General features: G+C 38.0%; 1 protein-coding gene across 1 annotated transcript in view; it reads left to right on the plus strand.

Annotated features, from left to right (window-relative positions):
* The first annotated feature begins 15,344 nt into the window (after window positions 1-15,344).
* Bmcp (uncoupling protein Bmcp mitochondrial) overlaps window positions 15,345-21,454 on the plus strand; it is a 123,149-nt gene continuing 117,039 nt past the window's right edge. Inside the window, exon 1 of the mRNA XM_087349215.1 lies at window positions 15,345-15,588. Coding sequence (XP_087205341.1) covers window positions 15,539-15,588 — 50 coding nt within the window. The 5' untranslated portion in view covers window positions 15,345-15,538. The remainder of the gene's footprint in view (window positions 15,589-21,454) is intronic.

The following is a 21,454-nucleotide window of genomic DNA, read 5'->3' on the forward strand; positions in this document are numbered from 1 at the left end:
TTAAAATATGGAAGGTATTGTCCTACATTGGGAAGCTTCAGAAGAAGTAACAGCTGTGACTGTAGGAGACGGCCGGACAACACGGTGATGGGCTCCCAGGAGGACGATCTATTGTTCCTCTGCGGAAGACTATCCAACACTAAAGTTGTCAAAACTGCTATTTTGAGTCTGGTATTTTAAGCGGGGTCAATGCTGCTATGTCACTGGTGACAACAGTAATGTACCTTGGGTCTTTGCCAACCTCACCACGACAGACACTGCTATGGTGTAGACACGAAGGGGCTTCGATCCCACCGCTACCATCGGAGTGATATTTTGCGGTAACTAAAGCTGAGTGTTTTAGATCGTCGCTGGAAACGTTTTATCAACATTAATTGCAAGAATAACTTTTAAATTACAACTAACAATTAATTCATTATTAAAATTTAACAAAGTCATCGTATATTTTCAAACACAATACACTATGTAGTTACATCAGTTCATATGTTTAAAGTTATGCAATATTAAGTTGAAGAAAAGTTATGAAAGTTAAATGTCTAATGGGAATGAGGAGAAAGGACGACTTGTTTAAACCCCAAACGCACAAACCGCCTCTGAGTGCGGGATTAGCTGCCAAATTCTGCCGCCAAGAAGCGAAAGTTCGAATGTTACCAGCCCCTGAATTACTGCAGTCCAAAGTGGTTTTGTACTTTCAGAAGCTGTACTAAGCTCAGTCTGGGAAATAAATTCGTGAGATACATGAGTGCATTTGTGCTTGAAAAGTGTTCTAGATTACACGGTACATCAAAAGTTTTTGTTGAACTAACTTACAAAAAGGCTTCTCATATATTAATCTACTCCGAATTTTATTCCGCATGTGATTTCAAAGACGTTCTATTGGAACATGCATTTCTTAAGCATCTCTTGCGCTTTTCACAGACGTTAGAACACTAAATAAATAAATAATGGAAAATTACTCGAGGAGCTGACATGAGCGCCATAATAGGCATAGTCTTTCGGGAAAAGAATCTGAATGGATGGCATATTTTAAAGTTTGTGAGAAGTGATTTTACCACTTAAACACAAGATCCGGGAAGCTACTTTGAAGTACTAATCGAAACCTTCTTTAGTTAATTAAAGTTACACATCTTTATTAAAGTGTCAATTAGAAACTTTCGAAAATTATAATAAAATCTATTTAATTATAATAAAATTGCAGTAGGGTTTTCATGCTTGAAACTGTATCCAAAACCAATTATGGAGACCCATTACTTAAGCAGCATATAACTGAAATAAAGGCTCTATTAAATCGTTAACACGTTTAGGGATTCAATGATTAACGTAAGACTTTGCGCTTCATAAAACAGCAAATATTATAGTACTAAATGGGTTTACAGAATCAACGGATATGTGAAAATATTGTTAAACATTTATAATCATCCTTTTATAAATCCATTAACGTACATATTGTAATAAATAGCTGTTTGAAACCGATATGCGGTATGTGGCCAGCCAGTTATGGTTCCTGTCTGCCCCACAAAATGTTGCCTATAGTGTAAAAACAACCTTAACACAAGACTTACTTAATCACAGCAAAATACGTATTGTCAGAGATTTTAAGTTCTCGCGGCGGTAAAGATGTTGCTTGTAGTTTTCCTAACCGTAACAACGCGTACCTACGTTTCGGAAGAAATTATCGCGTCCGCCATCAATGCTAATATCAAACATGAAGATTGAGGCCGAAACTGTGGAAATCACCTACCAGACTACAACGGCGTTACAACCCAGAAGACCGCAACCGACAAAATTATGTTACTTTGTTGTTGTTTCTATCCAGCGAATTCTGAACAATTCATGCACAGTTCAGTCACCTTCTGACAACAGAGCTTTCTTTGAGTGAAAAAGCACGTTCAGACTTTCAGAAAGCATCCCTCAACATGTCAAGGCTCCCCTGCATTGTTCAGTGATAATAAAATTGCAATTTATTGATGCTTATGTCCATGTCCGTGAAACACGATGTATAAAGTGTATAAAGTGCACACTGACGTTATGGATCCTTTGCTTTCGCCCTTATCTTCTTCCAGTTTTGCTACTATCATCGTTAGTCCCTTTATTACGAAGCGTCTCTTGTATCATACGTCATCCTAGCTCAGTGGGAGAGTGGTAAAACACAACCGAAAACATGACAGTGACATGTTAAGGGAAGGATTGTGAATTCATGATGAGGGGTTGAAAGTAGTAGGGACGGATTATTATTGAAACGACATTTCTCTTCCCCGCTTGCCCGAGGCCCCTTATAAGGTTGTCTAAGAGAAACGTGAATGGGTTTCCTGCCCCATTCTCTCGCCCTCACAATGATGACGAGCCAGTTTATATGAAACTTCAGGAGACACACAGGCCGACTGTAATATGAATGATGCAATTTATGATTCATTACTTTCTGTATGTCCTTACATTGGTAACTCAATGGTTATTGTTTTCCATTGTTCTGCGAAGCAGCGGTAATGAAGTGCGGCCACAGTGGCAAGAGACGCTGTCAGAAATTAGGAAAAATAGAAGAAAATGTTTACTGTGTCGGTTTGTCGGCTCAGGGATAATTTTCTCGTTTGTCTTGAAGAAGTTCAAACTACTGTGTATATTCCAAAAAGAAATTTACACACACACACACACACACACACACACACATATATATATATATATATATATATATATATATAATGCATAAATTGCCTTTGCATTATTAATTAGTCAATCAATCAATTTTACTGGTACTAGATCTTTAGCTACACCTTATATTTCCTGCCCTCTAATTGTGTCTATTTTCTTTCAGATTATAATTTATTATTATTTTGTTGTATCCCATTTATGTCAACAAGTTATTGTTTTCTCTTTTAATAAATGTGTTTAGCACTCTTCTTAAATGTTTGTCTTTAAGCGTGTCTGCCCTTCTAAATCTGTATTATTTGTAAAACTTTTCCCTTATCATTATGGGCTCTTCAGGTATATACCAAATTTCTGTGTCTTATTGATTAGGCTATAATCTATCTGAATCAAAGGACCGCTAACATTAGTGTAAATATGAATATTAATGTATTAACTAAAACCAATACATGTTTTAAACTGTAGGGCATTGCCAGGCGGATATAAAATTACTGATGTATACATATACAGAGTGAATATTCAGTACCTTCTGTTTAATTTTATTTATTCTCACGTAACCATTTTTGTACACTACTATTTTAAAACATGTCTTTATTTCGTACTATTTCATGTTTGAATTCTTCCTTTCTTTCTTGTTTCCTCCGTCCTATGCCTTTCATTCCTGAACGTAACTGTAGTCCATTACTGTTTACACAATCAAACCAGCAACTGTCTCTTACTCGGTTTATGCACAGCACATACTGCGGTAGCGCTATACTGCCATGCCAAACGCATAAAGGAAGACCGGCACAAGAGACTATTAAGATGCTTGTATTCTGAGTTGTAGTGCCACGTAGTCTGGTAGGTGCCATGATGGAGGCAGCAAGGACCTTTGAAACGTCAGTAAACTTCTACCAGACTACTCGGCGCTACAAACCAGGAGATAGCCATCTTCAGACTCACCGCCGTGTAAACCTCAAATCCTACGAGATATTTTGTCTGGTGTTTTAGGACTGAGGAACAAAGCGAAATCGAAGACACTGAACATTCACTTTGTGTAACATGATTATATTTTTTAAAGTCTTCAAGCCGTAATAAGTAGTTATATAAAGTGTGTATGTGTCCATGTCGAATGACTAAGATATTAAAATATGAGGAGTGGAATATATACATATAATTAAAAGTGAATAAAATGCTGCATTGGAAGTTATATCGTAAAATTGTTCGAGAAGGGATAGACGTGGATATAGTTATGTCCGGTATTAAAACACGAAAATCGATTAAATTTAATGTCGCGTATGCTCTTAAGGCTGTGTAAGAATACAACAGGACTACCATATCAATTGAATGCCTGGATTGGCTTGTTACCATTTTTGTAAAACTTCGTCACCAAATATACAATACTTTTCCTAGAACACTCTCAAAACGCGCACAGCATTTTTCACTCACCACAAAAATTCGTACAAATTATTACTGTTATTATAATTTTTGTCGCATTATAAAGAATCTAATCGGCACTTATTAATTCTGGCTTGAAATGTATCAGCCATTCTTCTCCTGTCATTGCTACAAGTCAAATGAAATATGATTTAAATTCCATTTTAAATTACAAATTTTCTTCATCCCTCATTGAATCTGCTTTTCAGGTAGATACAGACCTACACTTGAACGTATGACTTTATATTCGTGTGTGTAAAATTGTTCTCTTCGACTTTGTCCATCATTATAAAATTACAGAACTGTGACGTTTCGGAAGCTAGATTCTGCTTCCGTCTTCAAGCAAAAAATGGTTTGAGTACAGAAAGCCAATCTGTTGGGCCTCCTGGTTGAGCTAGTCTCAGACTTAGTCCATGTTTGACGCTAGATCGATCAGGGTATCCAAAGGATAGCCTCTCTGTTTTCCATCTCTATACCTTAAGAGATAAGCATAATTCAGCTTAAACGTTATAGTTTGATAACTTGGACAATGGGCAGTGTTCAAAATAACAATATTATGATTCATAAAGCATCATCGTCAGAAACCTTCAGACTTTGCTTACATCCGCAGTTTAACTCTTACTTTGCCCAATCGTGCTCAGTAGCTTGATCCCTTCCTTGCTTAGTCGTTGGCCGTATATTCTACAACACGAAATGAGTAACAAGCAACACCTGTCTTTTCTTTTCGCATAACTTCCACACTTTCCTGCTATACCACGGAGCGTGCAAATCCCTCGTATCAGATTATTTTACACCCACCCAGCGCCCGCTTCATAACCCACAGCTAGTTCGCGAAGGAATAGATTCATGAAGGCAGTGAAGCGGTAAGAGCTGACCTTAGTACAGAATAAAATTTCAGTGTAACAAAAATATTATTTTTTTAGGAATTGCATGGATGGTATAGTGAAATAAAACTGAATTGTAAAGGGGTGTAGGAAAGTGTAAAGAGAGGGAACATAGTGTGTGTGGGGGGCGTTACGCTCAGGAGAAATGCAACGCTACATTAAGTACAGGGAGAATGTGTAATTCATGGGACCTTCACGACATGCTGGAGATTTAAAGGGATGGTTTATGTTAGGGGAGAATCTCTTCTTGTTTCCACCCCAAATAAACTGAAATTCTCTACTATCTACGTCAGAATACTATGTAAGGAGCTTAGGTTTTGCAGCCTACCAGTAATATTGCATGTGTCGTACACATCTCTGCTGGCCTAATTATTACGCTTATTGGAAATGTAATTAACTAATTCATGTGGGTGCAAAGAAGGTAGAGAGGTGTAGAAGTAAATTGATTTCTTTACAATGTGTATTATGTTTGAAGATATCTGTTTTAATTAACTCAATTATCAGGAAGATGAGTCGACGCCTTGATGATGGAAGCAACGAGGACCTCTGAAACGTTAGTAAACTTCTACCAGACTACACGGCGCTACAACCCAGAAGACAGCCATCTTCTGACTCACCGCCGTGAAAATCTCAAATCCTACTGCTTTAAATTTAATTTCCTTATACGCAGTCCTGTAAATAGCACAAAATTATCGCGGTTCACACCTGCTTTAGATTATATCCATTGTACTACTGTTTTATTGTACGTTACTGTACGTTGCATATTTCTGAATTTAAATTTTAATCCCACGTAACCTCTATTTATATATCGATTATTTCGATTATGGCTTAACTAATTTAATTCTCCCACTTACATCTGTTTTAAATAGATATGATATTTTCCAGAAATTGATTTACAGTAACTTGGAAACTCTGTGAAGACAAGGAAGAAATATATATGTAGTTTATGTAAATATGTCAATATAAAGCATTCACTAAAATTATTTTACCAAAAGGTATGAAGAATTTGGTGCAAATTATTATACGTGTCGGCCATTCTGTTAGGTTAACGGCATGAAGGAGGGGTGCTGGGTCGGCCTTGCAGCTCGGATGTGAGAAACAATATCATATTTTACAGAGATGATGACGATTGGGAAGCAAAATGGAAGCACGTGGAATGAAAGCGCTCGATGACGAAATAAAGCAGAAAGAATTCTTCAAGTCTAAGGGGGTTCTGACGATGGTGAATTACACTTAAAATTATATTTTCCATCGTCCTTGTTTGTAAGAAGTGATGGAGACTAGCTCTAACTGACGGACCCAACTGAATAGGTACCTCTCGCCTGAAGACGAAAACAGAGAAAGTTTTCGAAACGTCGTGGTTTCTTTTTTTTTTAAATAAGGACAATGGAAAAAGTCCAGACAATGAATAATTTTAAGGAAGAAATCTATTAGAAAAATTTCTGTATGTTTCATCCTCATATTTAACATTTGCCAGTTCTATCACAGAGTGCTGATAATGATGCCTTATTGGAGAATTTTAAATATAAATATTCTTAAGCTATAAATAGCTTTCTCAACATAAATGTGCTAAAGGTTCCAGCATTCTCGGGTCCTTCTGCTCTATGAAATTATTAATTATAGGTCCTGCGTTCGATTGATCTCCTTTTAAAGCCTAAGATACTCCTTATTTCAAATTAAATTCTGGTTGGGAGCAGTCTAAAAGGCTACATTCTTGTAAGTAGAGGAACTGTTATTGAAATTATTATGTTTATTTAGGCCTAATTACACAAGAATCCTTGCTTGTAAATGGTTCATGATATAGCTGTCCTGAACGTAGCCGTTTGGAATTTATTGTCCCTTAATTATATTTTCACAACCCCTGCATCGTGACCAGTAGCCTATACCATTTCCAGACACAGAACTTACGATACGAAATTGGATTCATATTTACTATATCACATAATAACTAGTGTAAAAATACCATTACATTTCCTACGTATCTCAACCCCTTTACTGTTTTTCTAGTTTTCGTGCCTTCGTATAATTTATCCTGCATTCCTTTCCCATTCCTTTCGTTTTTCCATATTATATTTGTCCTTCTTTCCCCAATTCTGTCTTTCCTCTATCCCTTTCTACCTTCATATCCTTCTCTTGCTTCTCCCATTCTATATATTTCTCATCTCCTCCACATCTCAGTAAATATTTAAACATACAGTAAAAGCACATGTAATTAAAACTAACTTAGTGATCTGTAATACAAACCTAAAGCAGCTTACATGTAAAAGGTATAAAACAAGCCGTTACATAGGAACAAAATTAAAAATAACAGTCGCGACTGCGTAATTTCAATGTTTTCCCCGAGGTACGGCCAATTTAAATATCCCATTTGTGAGACCAAGCAAACATACCCAGTTGCAGACATCAAAGGTTTATTTAACGACTCAGTCAGTAGCTCGTGGTATGTAGCTTCTAATGGCGGGCTGAATAACGAATAGGAAAACCATACGAAAGGAAGCTGTTATGGCCTAATATACAGTCGACTTACTGTCCTAGAGTTTTTCAGAGAGGCTGAGGCAAATCATAAAGGATCAGTGCTCCCCACTTGTTTTTATCATCTTTGTATTCCCTTCTTTTACCCTGTGGCACTACATTCTTCGAAGTACGCAAAAACATTTAGCACTAGCAAGCATAGGACCTTACAATTCTGATCGGGAAAATTCCTATAGGTGACCACTTGGAAGACCTAGACACAGATGGATGGTAATATAATGATATTGGAAAAGGGAAATTCGCTGAGTTTCCAAATGCGTTCTTTGCATCTTGACATTCTGTATGATCCTAGTTCTGCATTTTAATTAAGTGAGCTGAGAATTTAAAGACTTTTAAAAACTTCGTGTTAAGAAATTTTGAGTAGAGAATCCAACAGAACAAGACACAAACTTTCATTGACTGCAATAACTACTGTTGTCCACTGCGTCCTACAATACTATTAGCTGATGAGTCTGAGTTCTGGCTCCCCAGCAGATGGTCATACGATCGAATTCCGGTCGATCGTGGCATAGTTTAAGATAGGATACTATCCATAACACGAAGAGATGGAGGAAAATAACGGAAAATCATTAATCTCCGGGCCGAGATTTGAACCCGTGACCTACCGAATATGACGTAAGAGTTTTGCTGTGACGTTAAGCATATAATATCATGTTTTATTATTTAGTGTTCTGTCTGACGACAGGTCCACATGAACAGGATCCTTCCATCCTTTTCTCGGACTGGGACCTGTTCATATACGTTCTTGGCAGATGATCCAGAAGTGGTTTGCCATTGCCTTATTCTGTGTGTGAATGGAGTAATTGTTGGGATGCCACAGAGAAACCGGGAAAGAACCCGGAGGAAAACTCCGTGTTGCCTAGACCACGGCCTTGCCCAACACAAGTTATAAATTCGGGCACCGCCGGGAATCGAACCCGAGACCCCAGGATTACAAGGCCGGCGTTCTAACCGCTAGACTTAGTACAATATATTTTAATATAACGTTATTTTTCACCTAATATTCTTGTCTGTGCCGTAAATGTTTCTAAGTGTTTCTTTGTCATTGTGCGTTGTAACTCAGCGGATAAAGAAGCCATTAAAGTCCATACGTTCTCTGCACCGTGGGAGAAAACAGAAGAAGAGTGACTATAAATTGGCCTTGAAATGACAAAGATATACGTGTGTATAATTGACAGACTAAGTTTTTACCAGACAGACATCTCAGACAAAGGCTGCCTTGTGTTTTGTGTTGGCTGTACTCCGGAATGTTCCTCGTCTGCAGGGAGATACGAGGTTCTCTGCAATATATACGTCTTACACTGAAAATGAGGACAAGAGAGAGAGACGAGGGAAGAGGAAAGGCTAGAAACACAGAAGGTGCAATTCAGTAGCGGAGATGTAATTTACAAGCTGTGGGTCATTTTTGATGAAGTTAAACTTGCCCCAGGTTTGCTATGTATACTCCATTCCAAATGTTTCAGAGTTTCTGATAAAAACTACAAGCCTGTTGACGTAGTATACTTGTGTGTGTTATACGTTTTAGACCGCGGATATTTAAAACATACGTGATTTTCATGTTTGTTTAAGGATCATAGCAATGAAAATATTTCATCAAAGTCGATGGATGTTGAGCTGTATAAAATTAAAATGTTTTTACTAAACCAGAAATTCTATATTTTGTGCAGAAAATACATTCTATGCGTATTAAATATAATTTCTGGACATGTTTAAACATTTTTATAAACTATATAGGTAAATACGTATTCATCGTGAAATACATAATAAATGTTTGTTCATAATATTGCATGAAATTATGTATATTCTTTAGAGGAAAAAGACGAATTTGTTCTTCTGGGTTGTGACGTGTGGACTCGTAGGTACATTCCACCGATTTCGAGAAATATACCGTTTACATTATCAGGGCTGAAGTGTTGGAAGTAATAGCAACTAAAGAAATCAGCTCTTAAATTTCGTTCGATTTATCAGTAACTAAAAAGAGAACTTAATAACTTTTAATTAATTAAATATGTCGAGTATTGTATCCGGTAGTTTTCATTGATTGGCCCCCGGTGTTACATCACCGAGTGTCGGTCAAGATTAGTCACCTTGGTACATACGAGGTGCGATCGGAAAGTTTCCAGACTGCGCGTATAAAAACCCGTACACTTATCTCAGGTATTAAATTCATCCATCACCTTCGACGTAGTTCCCCTGGGAGTGAACACAACGATCCCAGCGCCGCTGCCAAGCCTGGAAGCATCCCTGGAAATCTTTCTTTGTCAGCCTGTCAAGCACCATCTGCGATTCTGCCTGAATCTCTTCTATCGTCTCAAATCTCCTTCCCTTTAGCTGAATTTTCATCTTTGGGAAGAGGAAGAAGTCACACGGAGCTAAATCCGGCGAATAAGGAGGGTGCGGGATGACGGCCATGGTGTTTGAGGCCAAAAACTGCCGAACTTTGAGGGCGGTGTGAGCTGACGCGTTGTCATGATGCAGCAGCCAGTTGTGGTTGCGCCACTTTGACGGCCGCTTCCGTCCTTTAGAATCAGCTGACAGGTCCCATAGCCTATCCCAACAATGTCGCACAAGTCGTTGATGGTACGACGTCGATCTTCGTGAATGGCCTGCCGAATCTTCGTAACATTTTCGGGCGTTGTGCTCGAAGATGGTCGTCCAGAACGCTCGTCATCATCGACAGAGGTTCGGCCATTTTTAAAACGTGAATGCCACACAAAAGTTTGCGCACGACCCATTGCGGACTCCCCAAATGCTTGCTTTAGCATTTCATAGGTTTCCGTAGCCGTTTTGGCGAGTCTTTGGCAAGAGATTCAGGCAGAATCGCAGATGGTGCTTGACAGGCTGACAAAGAAAGATTTCCAGGGATGCTTCCAGGCTTGGCAGCGGCGCTGGAATCATTGTGTTCACTCCCAGGGGAACTACTTCGAGGGTGATGGATGAATTTAATACCTGAGATAAGTGTACGGGTTTTTATATGCGCAGTCTGGAAACCTTCCGATCGCACCTCGTATATTCGCAGGACATCAGACTGACAGAGTACCGAACAGACTGATATATGTCTAACTGTGTGCCAGAAATTAAAAAACTATAATATCGACAGATATTTTGATATATTATGAATTAACGCAAAACTGCCTGCATTGATAAGTAATTACAATGCTATTTATCCATATAATAATAAGTTTGTATTGGTTGATGATGATTTGCTGTTGAGGAATTTTTGGTCTTACAGGATAATATTTATGAAAATTGTGTGTTGTTATAACCGTTACCATGGTAATGCTGTTAAGAGATACTGGGTCTTGTATGATAATACTTAAGACTGCGTATTTACTACTACAGATTCTCCAGTCATATTGACGCTCTATTTAATAGTGTGATAAAAATTTGTGTTATTGTAAATTCTTGCTACTATTCGGATTTTAATTCGTTCAGGGCAGGTATTGAAATTTTAATTTCGTGGACTTCTTGTGCGAAGTAGTAAGTGCTTGAAATAATAAAATGGTAACTACAATGAGACTTTAGGACAATGTCCGTCTCCATTAGTAACTACGACATTTTGTAATAGCTACTTGAATCCGTAATACAAGAATATAGAATCATGGGAAAACTATAAATGCTTTTAATACATTTTCGTTTTCGTTGGGAATAAATAAAGAATGTTTTGTGAAATACGTTCCATTTAAGGTTATCTACAGAAAACGAAAAGAATTTAAAGCCATTGACAGAAAATGGGGAGTTTAATATGAATTCAAGTAAGGAAGCATTCGGATACGAATGAAAAAGAGAGAAAAATATGAAATGGCACTGTTTTGTCATTTTATATACTAAGAGGAGTTTTCTTAGGGATGACGATACCAAGCTCGAGTGAAGAGACATCTAGCGAGAGACGGTGCAGCACAAAGATGCCGGGACGACTATTAGCTGGGAACCGAGGAACTGTGGAACGACATTAAGGAAGAATACTGCGAACTGACAGCCCACATTCAACGGAGTTAGGAAACTTCTCTGTAAGCAAACACTTTCTCCTTAACTTTCGGTGGTTTATTAAAATGCAACAAAAGGGAATAATTACACACCAATAATACCGTCTATATAATACGTGTATGTGCCTGCATTCACAAAGGAATTTCTTTATATTCTTTTGATTTTAACGTAGAAATTCGATTTGAAGCGACATTTGCATTCAGATCGATTTTGAAATATATTATTCAAATGTTGCGATAATTATGATTTTATCTCTTGATAGAACAGTGTTTGCAACGTCTTGGGTTACAAGAGGCGAAGTTCATTCGCTAATGGTGTACACGTACTTTCCGAATGCATTTGCTGCGAATTTATGTACAGTTAGTAAAGAATTTCCTGAATTTTATGGAAGATTCATTACCGTGTCCACAAGATCATGGCAATAGGCCATGTTATGAGCCAGATAAACTCAACCTGCAACAACAAAACATTTCTATAACTTGAGTCGTAATATTATACTACCATATTTGTCTGTCTCCCAAGTACAGTCTTCTCGCTTCAAGACTTCTGAGTAAAACGTTGTATGCATTTATTATTTGTAACATACCATATTTCTCACCTATTCTCTTTCCTCCGTTTAGCTATTATTCCACATATTCATGATGCTCGATCGTGTATTTTATTATCAATTCATTAAAACGTATCTATTAACCAGCGTATTTATTATAAGAACATAAATACCTAATTAATTAGTCAGATTAACAATAAATCAGATTGAGTGCTGTCTGGATGTGGGTAACCTAATTCCTGTGTTCTACGCAGGATATTGTCAGACCAATGGCTGGAATAAATATTATATAAGGAAAAGAAACAGGGTTTCCGTATATGTACGGAAAACATATCTAACAATATATAGGTATATGTATGACCTTGATACTGCACAGAAATCCTTTTCAAGAGACAGTCACATGGATTATGTAGTGGATAAACTTATTCATCGCTCTCGGGAGAGAGTGCACAGCCCCACAGAAAAATGGCACGGCTTACTGCCACCTGCAAGAAAAAACATGGGCAAGAGTCACTATTTTAAGATACGATAAGTTCTTCTTTCTTCATCCACTTCTTATTTCTAGGGTGGCTTTAAGCAAGAAACAAGAAAGTTGAGAGTAATAAACATGGCTTTAAGGAAATGAGTATGTGTTGCTAGGTTTTTTCTGTATATATAAATTTATGTCGAGAAGTAAATTACTTTCTTACAATACACCCCCAAAATGACCCTATTCTGAAATATGTGATTTATCCCACGCCCTTACACCCAATTTGTGATTCATTTAATATTATCTTACATTGACTGCTCAAGTATCCCTTTAGTTTTTAAAATATATTTTCGCAACTTATCGTATGTATTACATACCCAGTCCATCACACTCCCGAATTTTCACCCCAATTACATATTAATTACAGATGTAGACCCAATTAATCATTATTGTGCTATGATATGAAACTTACACGGCGGCTAAGTATAATAAATTCTTCTCGGTGGCTTAATGAAGAAAATATCAACGGTTCGAGGACCATCTTCGTCCTCGTCCTCAGGTTACTGTAGTTGTAGTTTCTTTATTAAGCCACCTTACAATGTTGGTAGCCCGAGAAGAATTTATTATTATTTTGCTAATTCAACTATGTAATCAAAATATAACGAGGGACTTTCTCCGTGCTAAAGAGAAAACCAGCAAAAACTAAATCGATACACAGCATGAAAATAACTCTTCTGGTTTGGAGATAATCTCAGTAAACGGTGCTGAGATTCAGGGTTTTTATTATGTTTCTTGCTACAGGCCGGGACCTCCTTGTCATAATGCATGCAGCGCGACTACAGAAGCTTTATTACTCTAGAAACGTTAAATCAACTTAGGCCATCAGAAGTTTTGGTAATCTGAAACAGCGGTAGTCAACATTTTGCATGGCAAATGTAAATGTGACCAAGAATCCAGTATTAAAAGTTTTATACTTTTCTCTATAAGTGTCTTCATAAAAAATGTCCAAACGAACAATATGAAGCACGTTTCAAATGTCTGGTTAACTCATGAAACCCTAAATTATTTTAAAATCTACTTAGTTACATACCAAATTTTAATTTTTCACTTTTATGAACTATCAACATAAATATTTGTATGTTCAAGTATTGACCGCTATTCTTAACAGCTTTCTTTTAAATTGCAAATTATGTAAAGTAAGAAAGTATTTCGACTCTTATAAATTAAGTAAGCATAGAATTAATGATATTGCGTAAAAAGACATTGAAAATGTATCCACTTAACGCAATATTAAAAAAATCATAATTAATGACGTCATAATGGGGGTGGTTGGAGAAATAAGAAATCATGCAGAAATCTGTGAGGAAAACTTTTGGAAAGCGGCCACTATAAAATCACGTAGCTCAAGCTGGTCGTATCAAGAAACTGTACAGAGCAGAGACCTTGGCTTACAGGGCAGGGCGAGGTTAACATGTGAGAACTAATATACGTACAAAAACAGTCCCTTGCTGCCACGAAAACAACATAAATTAGATAACGAACAGTAAAGAAGTATTTCTCAGCATCTTAGCAGGGCGCATTTACTTCGTTGCCTAATGCAAATTAAGAAAACAAAGAAACACTGCCGTCCTCGGCTTCTCCCCATTGTGTGGCATTTTGTCATTTAACTACCGCACCTTCTCTTCCATAAGAATGTTGGAAAACAGGGAAAGGCAGCAAGCAGAAAGCGGAGCCATTATCATTTACGTCACGTCAATATTGCTCGAATATTCATGAGGTTTTTAAAATTATGGAGACTCACTTTGACTCAGAAACGTGGATGCCAGGCGATATTTTCTCCTGATTTATTCACAACCAGTTTTTCGCCGTACATAAAAATTCTGAATGCTTTGGATGTTGCATTTCTTTCAAGAATACAGAGGCGCTGCGGGTATTTCTACTTCTTAAACTTGCCAATGATTAAACAAACACAGACACATAATAACTTTGCAGTTCAGATTTTACGTATGACTTATTCTGTCTATTAATGACTAATTAAATGAGACAGCGTTCTTCTTCAGAGCCTTTTAGTCGTTCACGTTGTCAATAAATTCCCCACATTCTCGGAAACCCGAAAACGAAATACCTTTTTCAACAAAATCCCGCCACTGGGGCCCCTAATTTGTTTGAAACAAGTCCACACTGTTATAAATTAATACATCGAAGATCAATTTTAATCCTTTAAAGCACAAACTGACTTTATGTATAGCTTGCTTTAACTTTCAGTAACTCTACACTGGCCCACTAAATATAGGTATAATTAACGGTTTGGTAAAATTCCCGGAATAAACTTTTAATTTCCTATCACCATTAAACAATTGAAGTTTTGTAAAGGAAATGTTTAATGCTTGTCTTTGAATCCTAAGAACAAGAATCAAAGTTCAGTATATCGAGTCTAAATTAATTATTAATATCGTTTTGTTCATGTTTTTGTGTGGTGCACGTAAGTCTTAGCTCAGTCGATTCAGTGACTGACTGCAGACGAGATGACAAACGTTCGATTCTTAGCACGGACAGGAACCAATCACAACAGCGTCCGTACCAACCTTGGGGCAACCAGCAACCTATCCATTGGGTACTGGGAGTGTAGCGGCCGGAGGGTAAAGCTGATTACTAACCTCCATGAAACATCGAGGTTAAAATGGTTAAAACGGTTAAAACTTTATAAACACATACCCATAACTCTATCCTTCTTTTTACAGAATGTCACATAATTATTTGTTTGTTCCAAATATTTTTTACACCCAAACCACAGACCGATGAAGAGCAACGAATCAGGTCTCTTGACTTTAATACTTTTGTGTGCTGCTATTGGCAGCAGTGCAGAAACTAAGATGGCGCCGACTAATCCCCAGAAAGCGAAGTGTGTTCTGTTGTTTGTAAAACTAAACAGTGCTGTGCGTGTTCAACGTGAACTCAAGTGGCTTTGTAACACGAGACTTCCGCCAATATAACAGAGCATTTTTACTTTGGTGTAGGCAAGTAAAAGAAAGAGGCGTTTTGTTGACGAACGGGAGGCGTCACATGTGCAGGCAGTGTCAGCATTCTGCAGGCGGCAACAGCCAGAAGTCCAGGTAAATAAATATTTAACCCCATGTGCAATTCATTCTTGAGAAGCTAATAGTAGCTCAGTTAGTCAAGAAATACGCCTCTTATAGAACTAAAAGTTGTATTACCGAACTCCTTCCCCAATAGCATACTGGTATAATATTACAATAATTTCAGCTGTTTACGCACAGTTCGTTGGCAGGTGGCGAGACGTACATGTAGTTCGTGATATAATCGTAGCAATTTTTTATTGGAATACCTGAAGAGAAGATACCACATTTAAAACATTCGAGTAAGTGGAAGGATATTATTAAAATTGATCTCAGGGATGGGAGGTTGTGGTCTCGATTCATGTGACTCTCATGACAGAGACTAGTGGTGGATTCTTACCAAGTCATGTGTAGCATACCACATTCAGTATGTATAACAAAATGGAGACGGAAAGTTTCTGAAGAGTTGGATCTTCAGTGATGAGGCAGTTTTTCATGAGAATGGCAAAGGGAGTGCGCACAATGCGACTGCATGGGATACAGGAAACCCACCTGCCACATACGAACTGTAACTTGAGTCGTCTAAAGTGACAGGATCGTCTTACTGAGGGCATGGTTCGTTGGGGACTGAACTTCCATATAACAGTGTGCTATGCCGCAAATATAAGACACCGCATGCTGGGCAGTTCAGTACTTTCTTAAAAAAATCACTGCCCCTTCCCGTTGGGCACCGTAAGTACGCAATTGTTGCCGGTAACTGGTTGGCTGGAGGAGCTTCAGTACCGTGCTCAGTGCCCTGGATCTAGCACCAAATGACTTGTTCGTGTGTGGAATGTTGGAAGAACCCTCGTCCTTACATTTTCGCTGTTGGAGTTTGATGTACTCTCTGCTACTCAGGAGAAAAAAATTTGTTCTTGGCAGTGCGGGCGGAAGTTGTGGGTTTGAAGTGGAGGTTATATGGACCTTTTCAAAATCATTAGCCTTTCACTCTGCATAATTTCTCTCTGCTCTTCCGTCTAATCTGTTCGCTGTTGCAACTGACACTTCGTGATGATAGCCAACGGCCAAGCTCGCTGCGCGAACTCGAAACATTTGCTGCATTTGTCACAACAAAACCAAATATGTTTACAAAATCCTGATTGCCAATTATCACTCTATTATGATCTCTGCCAAGACTCCAGAGGATTAAACACAATTCTTTGTTTGTGTCACTGTGTAACTGTTTTTTCTGAATATACAATCTCATAGGCTACTTGTAACAGCAGATGTTTAGTTTTGCGTGATTGATGACGTGGGTGTAGAACAGTTCAGAAATACATATAAGACTTTAGCTAAAATATCTGGAGGGAAGAGCCCATTGAGAGATGGCAGGATGATATTAAAATATATCTTAAAGACATTATGTGTCAGAGTGTGGACTAGAAAATTACTTTCATAAGGACGCCATTGGCGAGCTCTTGTGAAAAGAATATTCAGGTTTGATAAAAAGCGAGGAATTTCTTACTAGTTGAGTGATTACTTGCTTCCCAAGGCCAACGCCCCACTGAGTGAGGTGCTCTTCATTTTGATATATAATGTGTGAGCCAGTGCTAATAATTGGCTGGTATTTAACAAATTTGTCAGTACAGAACTTTTGTCGCTAGGTCCTGAGCCCCGTTGCCACTTGAAATAGCTTTATCAGATCTCCGAGTAAAATGAATTGCCACTCCACGTCTGTTTTTATCTCTCTGTGCGCTGCCTTGTGCACTTGTCGGCCAGAGGCTCTGTGGTTACGGTATCGAACTCACAGCCACCATAAGCCGATGTCACACTGTCTGCCGGATTGCGTCCCACAGATCGGTTTTGTGTAAGCTCTAAATGGAATCCCTAGTTGCACAATGGTGTAGGAGACAACAGTTAAGATTAATTACTGCAATATAGAGTAACTCAGCTCTTTACTTTGTTCGAAGTTACTCCACGATTTTCTGTAAATTTTAACAGCTTACGAAGAGGAAACATGTGAGTTATTTATATCACATACACTTCAAGTGTGAGGTGTAAGAAAGTTGCTTGTTTAATTAAGATTTGCAGAAGTCTGAATACGCTTGTAGGGGAGACAGCCTTATTTCAGTAGCCTACTTGGGAATAGAAACAGAATCTTGAAGTTGTGGAGTGGTTAACACTCATATTTCGTACTTCAGAGATTCTGGGTTTCAATCTCGCCGGAGACCAGTTGTCCTGAATGTGACTTTTTGTGCCTGCGGAACAATGTAAAGAAATTATCTTAAAATTAGTCACAGCAGATTTGCGATGTCAAATGCATTGTTCACTGAACCATCCAACTAATCGATGGTATTTAAAGAATGTTCTAAATTGAATGAAGGTAAATCCTACTGATATTGTCATTGCAGGATTGGTTAGGAATGGTGGGGATCAGTTTCGTACTGGGCAAGATTTATTCTGCTCACCGGCTTTCGGTCTCGAATTCGGGTTTACAATAGGCAGATGTTAATATTTCTTCCCGCTTACTGCAGGGCGTACCATTTAAAAACACGACCTATCACTTATCACTTACTATGGAATAGCGATGAAATCAGTTCCACCCCCTAGCCTCCTTAACACGACTCAAAGCCACCTTTGTTGCTAGGCCGCTGCTCACACCATTTCTGCAAAAGGTGTTCAGCTGTGGATGTGGTAATCCACGAGTAGAACATGTGTTCGTTCTTCAACTTTACTTAGCATGGAAGTTGTTTGCTGCTGTTAGTGAAGCATTTAGCAATGCTTGTCCTAATGAATAATTACCGAATAAGACGATAACTACATCGATTCGGAACAACATTTCTGGACATGGAAAGCGTTTTTGTGTCGAGAAGGTGGTAGACATCGGTTGTTATCGTCTCTTTTTAAGTTCTTAATTGATTAAAACTTTAAAACACCTCGTCTGTCTTGTTATATTAATGACAAAATAATAATAAATACTATTCTACTTACAATAGAGTTTTAAATGGAACATCCTGTGTAAGAGAAATTTAAGATTCGTGTTTAATGGATCTGCCAGCAGGGATTCCCTTCAGGATATTCAAACATGTATCTCTGTACTTTAATTTTGAAGCAATATCTCCTTATTGAAGTAGACTATGAGCATACTGGAATTCTTATTTCCATATCTTTGTTATGTTTCATTTTATTAAGACGAAAATAACCGTTTTTAGCATACTCTCCTGACTTTTTAAGAATACATGGTTTCATTAGGCCTTCATTAACATATTTATGTATATCTGTGCTGTATAGGCGTGCATGGATTCACTTAGGAAAAGTCAAGGTATTGTGGAAATTGAAAGTCGATAAAGAAGTTCCAGAAATAAGTGATTAAATGAAAATGTTCGCAACAAGACACTGACACGCACATTCATCGAATAAAATTCAAATACCGGCATTTAAAAAAAAAATTAAACGTAAACATTTTATTGCTTCATTACTTAAACTGAATTTAATGCGTCTGTGTTCGCAGTGCGACGTCATAAAGCATGATGAATAACAAGTCAGCATTTCGAGGGTTTATTCTTTTAAGTTTCGTATATGAATTCACTGTGCTTTAAACGACGCTACCTTACACGAAATATTAGATAATTGCTAGCAGAGCAGTTTATAACAATTATAAGGAAAGAGAGATTCTGTTGAAAGAAGAAAGTAAAAATGTAAAATAAAATCTTCTGTGCAGAATACTTCTGACTTCTTAATACTAGAGGAGCCTGGAGGTTGTTTCGAGGAGGGTTGGAATAAGACAACGATTCGTGTGCAATTAAAACTTTAATTTGAGAGAAAGGGAGACGGTGGGAATGGAAGAGGGAGTTACGATGTTATCTCGCGCATAGCGAGTGAGGGTGTTGGTGTATGCACGGGGTGTGGAGTGAAGAGGGTTTTTCTCAGCCACCCAACTAACGTACTGCGAGGCAGGAAACCGGGTAGACCAACACTGACTCTGATACAATGCTAATTTCACCCCAAGCTCTGTAACTCTGTTTTGTCTGTACCACCATATTGTGTAGTTCGTTGGAGCGTCCCTTTCACAGCTTTGCCTTGTGCACACAACGCACAGGAATGGAACACTTGCTGATTCATGCTTCAGTAACCATACACCAAGTCACAGAGCCATCTGATTCAAATCGTTTTATTGCATGGAATCCCTTTCATATAACAAAAGCACAGATTTGGTTAGGTTCTTTCTCAAAGTAAGTTACGAAATTTATAAACGAATTTGGAAAATAAAGTGGTCAGAAAAATATTTGGATTTAAAGGATGAAGTGAATAGAGCTAACTAGACGGCTTGCGGAATCTGAAGGTTCATCACCGAATTAACCAAAGCCCTTCACTGGTCCCTGTCCTCGGCCTACAAAATCCAGTCGCCTTCAACTCCTATCTCCTTTAGCTCGCGCTTGATATTATCCTCCCATCTACGTTTAGGTCTCTCCAGCTCTCTCTTCCCTTCAGGCTTTCCGACCAATTCCTGATACACACCTCTTGCCCTATCATTACTTAATCATAGCCCTCATGATGGATGTTGCAAACACCTCTGAAACGCCGGCAAACGTCTACAACGGAACATACCAGAAGTTATCTTCATATTCGCTGCCGTGACAACCTAAAATCTAACGTCGTGTTTTTTACGCACGTGGCGATCGAGTGGTTAGCACTCCTGCTTTGTATTGGGGAATTCTTGGATTCAGACCTTGGCCCAGAGATAGGCTATACTGACTGAGGGTTTTCGTGGATTTTTTCGGTTCCTTCAGGCTAATGACAGGACAGCAACCTTGCATTGATCGTAAGCTATCACCTTCCCAATTACCTTACCTACATGACGTATTTCATGCTATAGACCTACAGAATCAGGGTCATAAAATGGACTAAGAATAGTTTGTTACTGGAGTCTGAAGAAGTAGCTTTCATACTACAGAATACATTAGATTACTACAGCGTGATAACAAATCTATTCGAAAATCAATTATCACATTTTTAGCATTAAAAGTAGACAAAATATTAAGCATTAGTCTTCAAGTTTATCTTAGGAAAACAAAATACAAATCTCTTAACCTAAATCGATATTTTACAGGGGGCGGGGAGATTGTTAAATAATGCTGTATCAGTTGGCTGGCTCTTGTGAGCTGTATAGATTTAAGTAGTGGCATGTTAAATGCGTTTGATCTGAGAATGGCAGGGTTATGTATTTCTGTATTGGCAATACTGTTCTCGTGGGTCACATAATGAATCTTCTGCGAAATCACACTAACCAGTTAGTTTGAGCGGTGTTCGGGTGGGAGGGGTGGGGGCAGTGTGACGTGATTTATGTGTACGTCGGTGCAACAGATAATCTGCATCGCCACTGTCACTGTTCAACCACTTCAGTAATAAAGCATTCGAACTGAATGTTTTGGGCTACGAAATTAACGTAATACACGCCATGTTATATAATCAGGGCAGATCCAGCTATAAAGTGAGTTGGTTACTAAGGGTTTCCAGCGTCTAAAACCGGAGAGAGGCAATAACAACAACAACAACACTATTGGAAAAACAAATGTAGTAATAATAGCAAAAATAAACTAGTGGCCGACTGTTAGCATTGCTTCATATTCAGAAGGTACCGGGTTCAAGTTTCGGTTTGCAGACCGGCTATCATGCCTTAGGATTTTGTGGTTTTTTATGTTCTTCCATTAAATTTTCACATTATTACCGAAATTAGACCACAACCGCTTCGTATCATATCCTTTAAAATTTATTAATCATCATATATAGGATACGCTATAAATTAAATAAATACAAAAATAATTTAACATATTAGGAATATGTACTAGTGGAAGTTGTGCACAGAAATGGGTCACTAAATTGTTAATTATTAACCTGAAATTTTTAAAAATATCACCATGTT

Source organism: Zootermopsis nevadensis, unplaced genomic scaffold, assembly GCF_977971745.1.
Source record: "Zootermopsis nevadensis isolate Lab colony 2312 unplaced genomic scaffold, Znev_1.0 Znev_ptg000002l, whole genome shotgun sequence".
NCBI lineage: Eukaryota > Metazoa > Arthropoda > Insecta > Blattodea > Termopsidae > Zootermopsis > Zootermopsis nevadensis.